Raw genomic sequence first — 9,093 nt, forward strand, 5'->3', positions numbered from 1 at the left:
TTACTTCTTCATCAATAGCAAATAATGAAATACATTTTGACTGTCCTAAAACGGGAAACTTCCTAGTTGGACAGTCAAAGCTTCCTTTTATATTTGTATATCTTGTATGTAATAAATGTAATAATAATAATAACATAGAGCATTGCTGTTTCAATATTTTTTTTTTAGTTGGAAAGATTCAACCATGTAAATTATCTGAATCTTGACGACAAATTATTTCAAAATTCATTATACGAGTATATAGATATATAAGTACGTAATTCTTGTCTCCATTATGGTATCAACACTTATTTCATTCGTGAATAAATATATTTTAATCGCATTCTAGTTTCTATAAAGTAGTACATTTTTTTTTAAATATGTTAATCGTGGAAGGTACTTATTTAGAAAAATACATTTTAATTGTCACATTGAAATTAGTCATATGAAATATGGAAAGAAAATGAAAAAAGAAAGAATGAAGGAGTGTGAATTTTTTTCATGTATTCATTTTAAAAAATCTTGTCCCCTTTCAAATATTTATTGTTGAACACGGATAGTAAAAAGGGATGGAGTATTTTTTTAAACTTTTTATCGGTTGCCAAACCATTGTATATTTTAGGAGCGATGAACCAGAATTGTCGTTGAGTGAATGTGGTCTTAGTTTTAGGAACCAATAATAATATTATAATATATTCTAGTTAATAAGACGAAGAATGTTAACACTTTTAGCGGGTTCAGGCGTTTCAATTTTACTTGATCAACTCGACACTAATCATATGTTAATGTCCCATTCAGACAGAGCGATTTTAGTTGAAGGACTTTTATTGAACGGCAAAATTGAACAAGATTTAATTCAGACGTTTCAGCTTAACTCGAACCGATATTGTTAATCAAGATGGAGCCAAGTGAAATTATCGCTGCGTGCGTTCCTATAATTTCGGATATTTCACGGAACGAACTTGTGAATATGAAAGTGCAAAAAACGTCATATGTGGGCCGGAAAATGGATTTTAAGGAGAAACAAATTGGGTGCTTCTAACACTATATTGAGAGATATGGCGTTAGAAGAAACCAAAGGCTATCGCAATCATTTGGGAATTTAGGAAAACAATTTGATGTACTTTTATCTAAAATTCAAGAAAAAAATCCAAAACACGACACAGTTATGCGCGTGGCTGTCAAAGTTGTTATGAGTGTAAAACAATAATTACCTTTTTGAACATTCAGAGACGTGCTACTTAATAATAATAACTACTAAGTTAGAGTTATATTTTTAAAATAATATTTTTAATTGCAGTGTCATGGGCATTTCTATTTTTGTAAACTTCTTGCTTCTGATCCCCATAAATCAAAACATCATATCATCATTTTTCAAATAAAATACATAGTTGATCAATTAAAATCGCCCTGTGTGACGGCGTATAAGTTTTTAGTTAGAAAACTTGACGTTCAATAAAAGTTGATCAAGTAAAATTGAGACATCTAAACCCACTATTTGCGGTTTTACACAATTATAATTTTAATAAAATTAAATTTGTCTGGACAAGACTTTCTTGGGTATAATACATTATAAAATCAAATATAATCCAACCGGTTTCGGTTAAGCTCGAACCTTCCTGAGGGTTTCAAAAACATACTATATTATTTTCGCATTTGCATTCTGGCAGCACTGATCTGTCAAATGACATTTATTTATTATAACGAGAGTGGTTTATTTATGATTATAACCAAAAATGGATTGGATGTCACTTCACGTTTAAATTTTTTAATATTTAGTGAATCTTTTACACTAAATTAAATATAAAGTTCATAACACTAAAATGTGAAACCTTTTCACTATATTTGATTTTTATAAACCAAAAATTGAGTTTATGGAGCTATACAATGGCATACAAAATAAGATTATCAACAGTATTCATTGTTTGCATTTCAACGTCATTCGTTGTCACATGTTTAGTAGCTATACTGCCATTGACATCAGGTAAGCTTTAATATACTGCTTAAAACTTACGTGAGTTTCTTGGCCAGAATAATTCATTTCCCGCTCAAAACAAAAAATAGTATTTTTCTGGTATCTGGAGCCATCTCCGTGGTAACTCCAAATATGTCAAAATTATTGCGAAAACAAATTGCCATGAGGAATATATGTTAATAATTCTTTCAAAAACCCAATTTAACCTATGTTGCTTAGATGTAAATATTGTTTGCGCCCTTGAGGTGATTTTCTCATGAAAACGGAGCTATACAAATAATCCAACCATTATTATTTATTGTAATATTATGTTTTCGAGCTGGCACATAAATATACAGCACTAAAATGTTGCTTTTGCACTGCGTCTTAAACAGCTATCACGGCCTTTGATTGAAATATTCAAATACAATTTGTTTTCTGATGTGTAGATTTTACAGATGGTTGCATATGCACAGTAGACGAAAAAACCTCAGAGATAAAGTCATTCAAGAAGATATTGAAAGATCACAAATGGAAGAATCACAAATTAGCAATACTCGTCCCATTTCGAGACAGATTCGAAGAGCTAATGGAATTCGCCCCGCACATGGATAAATTTCTCACACTGCAAAATATAAACCACAATATATTCATAATAAACCAAGTTGACCAGTTCAGATTTAACAGAGCTCAGTTGATCAATATCGGATTCCTTCAAACGAAGCATGATTACGATTACATCGCGATGCACGATGTAGACTTATTACCGTTGAACAATCAGCTCAATTACGACTACCCAGATTATGGGCCGTTCCACGTGGCGAGTCCGGATTTGCATCCGAGGTATCATTACTCTACCTTCGTCGGTGGCATCCTGCTAGTAAAGAGGGAACATTATGAACAGGTTGATGGAATGTCCAATAAGTATTGGGGGTGGGGACTTGAAGATGACGAGTTCTTCGTCCGGTTGAAGGAAGCCAAATTGAATATTACACGACCAAGTAATATGCAAACAGATACAACAAACACATTTAGGTAAGTTTTTTTATGATTTATTGTAAATGTACAGAAAAGTGGAATACCGTTAATATATGCACATTTTATTTTAAAAACACTTTGTATCCATTAGATAACAATGAGAAGAACCGAATTCAGTAACCGAAAATGGTAAATAATGCGTTTGAATGGCTATTTCATTTAAAAAAAAACGGAAAATTTGACATCTTTTCATCACTCCATGTTTTGACAGTAATATTATTAAATTTTTTTTTTTCAATCAATAAAAATATTACGTCTGCTGATTTTCTACGACTCCCAGTGTCAAAATCCTGATAAACGCAGCTGACTCCTCATGACTCACATGAGGATGATAACCCTGAAAATCAAGGTATCGTAGAAAATGATTTTGTACTTATCGAAGAAAGCACTTTGAAAGGCTTGACATTATATAAATGAAAAAAAAATTACTTTGTTTTAAACCACTTTATTGAGTTATATAGTCCTGAAGAAGGTTGAGTGCAACCGACACCGGTCGACCTATATAGCTCAATAAAGTGGTTTAAAACAAAGTTAACAAAAAAAAGATTTTGTACTTTCTCAATCCATTCAATGTGCGTAATAAATCTGGGATTCCAGACTTGAGAGGCATACTCAAAGAGCTGCGTATATACGCAAAGTACAGAATTTTCATTATATTTACCTTTTTAAATGTTTGCACGTTCTGATTACAAAGCCAAGTACCTTGGAAGCTTTTGCAGCCATGGATTCGATATGGCAGTCAAAAAGTAATTTCAGGTCAAACATTACTCCCAAATCCTCGGCCTCCGTCATTTTCATCAGTATAATAATTTTTTTTTTTTTTTTTTTACAATTTAAACCTGCTATACTCCTTTTGCAGTTTGTCAGCAGGTACATACAGACAACACTTCATACAATGACACAATAACAAAAAATATAAATATATAACTAAAACTATAAAAATATAAAATAAAATAAAAATAAAGTTGCAGTATAAGCGTTATAATACCAGACAAGTACAATTGAAACAGTCACATCGAAAGAATATCCATATTTAGCATACGTAAGACGTAATTCCATATCGGATAGTGGATTCGACCAGAGATGAGTATATTAATTTTAAGGTACTTATAGGCACAAAGTATTTTATTTTATAAATCCTACTTACTATAGCCCGTAAACGTTTACAAACATTAGTAATGTGTACATCCCATTTCATGTAGCAGTCAATGGTTACACCCAGATATACATATTTTTCGACAAATTGAATGGTTCCACAGCAACAGGGCTTTGCAACATTTTTATGTATGCAGTCAAATGTGTGTGTATGTAGCGAATGCGTTTCATTATATCTGGCGTGTTGAGATCTTATGTACATGATTTTAGTTTTTTTAGCATTTATTATGAGGCCCGCGTCATGACACCATTTCAGTAGGGCATTGAAATCAAGCTGCATAAGGTTCATTGCAGTAATCAGGTTTTCCTGTGATATTACGAGTGGTTTCTATTTCGGGTGAAGGTAACGACGCCGCATTTTTTAACATTTATTTGAAGGTTGTGTTGTGTATAATAAGCATTTAGACAGTATTTACAGTCATAGGTGTACCTGACAGGAGAAAATATTTTAATATCATCTGCGTACAGTAAAGTTTTCGAGTGATGAAAATTTTTTTCCGATGTCATTAATATTATGTAATTAATTAAAGAGTAATGGTCCCAATAATGATCCTTGGGGTGCTCCCGATGGTAAGGTTACCCAATTCGATTTACAACCACCAATCACTATTGCTTGGCTGCAGTTTGCTATATAGGACGAGAGCCATCTGAGGAGGTCTCCGTGAACGCCGATTTGTGAAAGTTTGATCAATAAGAATATCATGAATTAGTAAATCAAAAGCTTTGCTATAGTCTGTATATATTGACTCTACCTGTACGCGTTGGTCCATGTTGTCTTGTAAGAATTCGGTGAAAGCCGTTAAGTTAGTGGTTGTAGGTTTCTCCTCATAAATCCTCGTTGGTTGGTATTGAGTGACGATCTCAAGGCCGAGAACATCTGGACATTCACAATTTTTTTGGAAAACTTTACTAAAAATGCAGAGCTTCGATATCGACCTATAATTTTCGACGTCAGATTTTTGACCATTTTTGATGATGTGAGTTACAAATGCTGTTTTCAAAGTGTTTGACACTATTCCCTCTTTAAGGGAGCGACTAAAAAGGATGGATAGTGGTTTAGATAGGCTTTGCACACATTTGCTCATGAAGAAAGAGGGAATTTTATCTGGACCTGCGCCTTTATTGGGATCTAAATCTTCAAGGTGTTTTTGTATATGATGCTGGTCGACTTCAATATTATGAATGCTAGCAACACAGGACTCATTAGGGTTATCTGGTCTTCGAGCATTATTGTTGTAGACAGAAATAAAGTATTTAGAGAATATTTATTTTTTCGGAATAACTTTATTGAGTAAAACCTCAAATTGTAATATTTAAATATTGAAGACAATATTAGTGATTTCTAAACGAAAATCTGAAACAGAAAAATCAGAAAAGGAAACGGTCACATCTGGTACTCGAACCCAGGACCCTTGACTTTCCGGGACAGTGCTCTACCAACTGGGCTAATGGGACCCTATCCCCTTCGGTCACTTTTAACTGTATCATACTTCGAATAAGAACTATGTACTAACATTGTCTTCATTTTTTCACCGCACATTTTTATTGGCAACTATCTTTATGTATGATCGCAAGATTCAACCCGAACTAAATGCAATCAACAATAATGAGATAAATAATAATTAATAATAATTAACAATAACAACAATGTTCGAGTCCCAGATGTGACCGTTTCCTTTTCTGATTTTTCTGTTTCAGATTTTCGTTTAGAAATCACCAGAGATGTGCAAAATGGGTACCCAAAACCATTTGAAATGCAAAATGGAAATGGGTCAAAACTTTTCCATTTGAAAATGCAAAATGGTTTTTAGAAAAGCATTTCAAATGCAAAATGCAAAATACCTATTTTCAAAATGCATTGAAAATGCAAAATGGTTTCTCAGGTCAAACAATTAAAATAATTATTAAACAATTTTGTCATTTAATAATGGATATCAATGTAGAACAAACATATTACATGATGGTAAATCCAAAAACACCATGACTACAGATTATGAAACCACAAAAAATATGCGCGGGACTAATGTTGCCAACGTAAAAACATAGAAATTGCTATCTAACATTTAATATTACAGCGTCATGGCCCCATGTTCAGTATTTAAATCAGTATTTTTTGTAATGGCATCACTCAATTACCAGGGCTCCTACCAGGGAGCAACTTGACAAATGTAAATTATCTCTCATAGCGAGGTTGAGGACCGACTGATATTTGGGGCTTATGAAAAAAATATGAGTGGAGATAGTAGTAAGAATGTTGCAAAAAAGCATTTAAAATGGAAAATGCATTGAGAAAAGCATTTAAAATGCAAAATGGTTTTTGGAAAAGCATTTAAAATGCAAAATGGAAAATACCCATTTTGCATTTTGCATTTCCATTTGAAATGGATTTATTTGAAATAAAGCACATCTCTGAAAATCACTAATATTGTCTTCAATATTTAAATATTACAATTTGAGGTTTTACTCAATAAAGTTGTTCCGAAAAAATAAATATTCATTCTAGACTTGCAGAAAAGTGAACAGATGTCGCACATTAAAAATAAAAAATAAGATAGGTTTATCTAAAAAGATGCTGTCTGGATTGCATTTAGTTCGGGTTGAATCTTGCGATCATACATAAAGATAGTTGCCAATAAAAATGTGCGGTGAAAAAATGAAGACAATGTTAGTAGTTCTTATTCGAAGTATGATACAGTTAAAAGTGACCGAGGGGAATAGGGTCCCATTAGCTCAGTTGGTAGAGCACTGTCCCGGAAAGACAAGGGTCCTGGGTTCGAGTCCCAGATGTGACCGTTTCCTTTTCTGATTTTTCTGTTTCAGATTTTCGTTTAGAAATCACTAATATTGTCTTCAATATTTAAATTTAGAGAATAAGTTGGAGACGTCGGACCCATTTTCAGCTCTTTTAGTTTAACGAAATAACTATTCAATAACAACTTTTTCAATTTTAGGTTACTGAAAAAGTTGTACCTCATTGTTATCTAAGGCTGTCGTCCCACCGGGTCGGTACAAGTACCGAATAGATAATAACCGGAGATTCTGTGCAGAAAAGTTTACTATGGTTTGCAGCGCAGCCATTGATGACAGGCTCAAGCTGCATGTAAACAGGAGAAAATATGCGCGAGCCAAACCAAGAATTATGGGAAAGGGAGGTAGCAACTGCAAACAGCGCAAAACGCCCCTTGCAGTTGCTTCGTTTCTTTCCCATAATTCTTGGTTTAGCTCGCGCATTTTTTCTCCTATTTATATGCAGCATAACTGATAACAAGTGTTTTTTTATGCAATAAAATGTGCCTATTAACCGTGTCCCACTTTTTTTTTAATATTAAATAGCTGGAGGAAATTTGAGAAACAGTGAGATTTTCTTATTACTAGTTCTTATACTAGTCTGAAATAATTAAATTAAATAAATTCTTTATTCCTAATAATGATAACCAATTTCCCCTGTAGCAAATATTTTTACTATAGTTTTTCATTTGTCCAAATATTGTTCTTAGATATTATAGTAACGCAAATACTGTTTTTTTTAAATTAATTTATGTTTAAACTCTTTAACTTGTGTATATTACTTTTTACATTGTTTTTTATTTGCAGCCATATACATGACAAAGTCCACCGCAAGCGTGACACCGCCAAGTGCTACAACCAGCGCGAAGCCACGAGAAAGCGCGACCGTGAAACCGGTTTGCACGATGTGTCCTACGACCTGGTCAGCCGACATAACCTGACCATAGACAGCGTTCCCGTCACTGTGTTCAATGTCAGGTTAAAGTGCGACAAAACTAAAACCCCGTGGTGCGACTGTACGCAGGTTAGCGATAGTGCCAAAGTTGCAAAGAAGAGTAAAAACGGTGCCTCATGATACGCAAGGAAGAAGTTGTTTGAATAATTTTGTGTTTGTTGAAACAAGGGAGATGGGCCATGAACCATTATTAGTATAAAACCGCATGCAGTGCAGTGTCGTGAACATTGTTCATCCATATTACACAGCAACGCCTTTGTTTCTACCTACACACCAAATGCTTAACTTTTATTGGCTCAACCACTTTGATAACAGGTGCAATTTGGTTGTAGTACGGTGACATTCGTCACGCTTTCATGCCATATCTACCTTTTTTTCTATTATCTATGGGTAGGTGACTTTTATAAAGGCGCAAAATACAATAGAAAACAATACTTTTAGTTTTGAGTGGCTGTATTTATATGCCCACGGTAGCATTGTGCAATTTGCATTCCCCTCTTAACCTAACGCAGCGTTTCTCTTCTTTTTTTACTACCCCATTTGATAGATTGCCAAGTACACCATAATATATCAGGGGCCGTTCAAGTATTATGTAAGCACTATAGGGGGGCAGGGGGGTCTTTGCTTTGCTTATTTTTGATGACATGGGGGGGTGGGGGGGTCAAGATAGTGATTACGTCAGCACTGCTCAGCAGTAGTTTTTTTTTTTTTTACACATTGGTAACCCACACATTGTCTATGTTTGAAAACCGAATACATATTCGGGGATTCCCACTGTGTCAATAAAGTTTGTTTAAATGAATATTATGTGCATTAAAGTCCTCTATCCTAAGTCTATTTTATAAGTGCTGCTTATGAATCAATAAAAAAACAGAATACATTAACAGAAAAATGCATATAGGTACCAATTTTTACGTTAGCATGGGAGGGGGAGGGGGGGGGGGGCAACAGCTTTGCTTACTTTTGGTGACAAGGTGGAAGAGGGGGTAAATAATTGTAATAAATCTGCTTACGTAATACTTGAACGGCCCCTCATCTGCATTTAAGAAACTTTTACCGTTTAAGTCTAGTTGAGAATTGTCATTTATAAAGGCTTGGAACAGTAATGGTACTAATATTGATCCCTGAGGAACTCCGTAGTTTTTTTTTTTTTTTTTTATTTCCGGCAACCCGGACGTTTATTGCAATAACATGATCAATATAACAAACATGAAAGTAACCCGCC

At 34.0% G+C, this 9,093-nt stretch overlaps 1 protein-coding gene across 2 annotated transcripts; it reads left to right on the forward strand.

The window, feature by feature from the left end:
- The first annotated feature begins 1,687 nt into the window (after window positions 1-1,687).
- On the forward strand, window positions 1,688-8,426 carry beta4GalT7 (beta-1,4-galactosyltransferase 7). 2 transcript variants are annotated; one of them, XM_089646627.1, is made up of 3 exons: window positions 1,688-1,963; window positions 2,383-2,968; window positions 7,721-8,426. In XM_089646627.1, the coding sequence occupies exons 1-3, from the start codon at window positions 1,867-1,869 to the stop codon at window positions 7,986-7,988; spliced, it is 951 nt and encodes a 316-aa protein (XP_089502753.1). In that variant the 5' UTR covers window positions 1,688-1,866; the 3' UTR covers window positions 7,989-8,426. The 2 variants fall into 2 exon arrangements, with proteins under 2 accessions (XP_089502753.1, XP_089502754.1); XM_089646628.1 differs by having other exon boundaries at window positions 2,392-2,968.
- The last annotated feature ends 667 nt before the right edge of the window (window positions 8,427-9,093 follow it).

This window comes from Hesperophylax consimilis, chromosome 25, assembly GCF_061612785.1.
Source record: "Hesperophylax consimilis isolate HC1 chromosome 25, BYU_Hcon_1.0, whole genome shotgun sequence".
Lineage (NCBI taxonomy): Eukaryota > Metazoa > Arthropoda > Insecta > Trichoptera > Limnephilidae > Hesperophylax > Hesperophylax consimilis.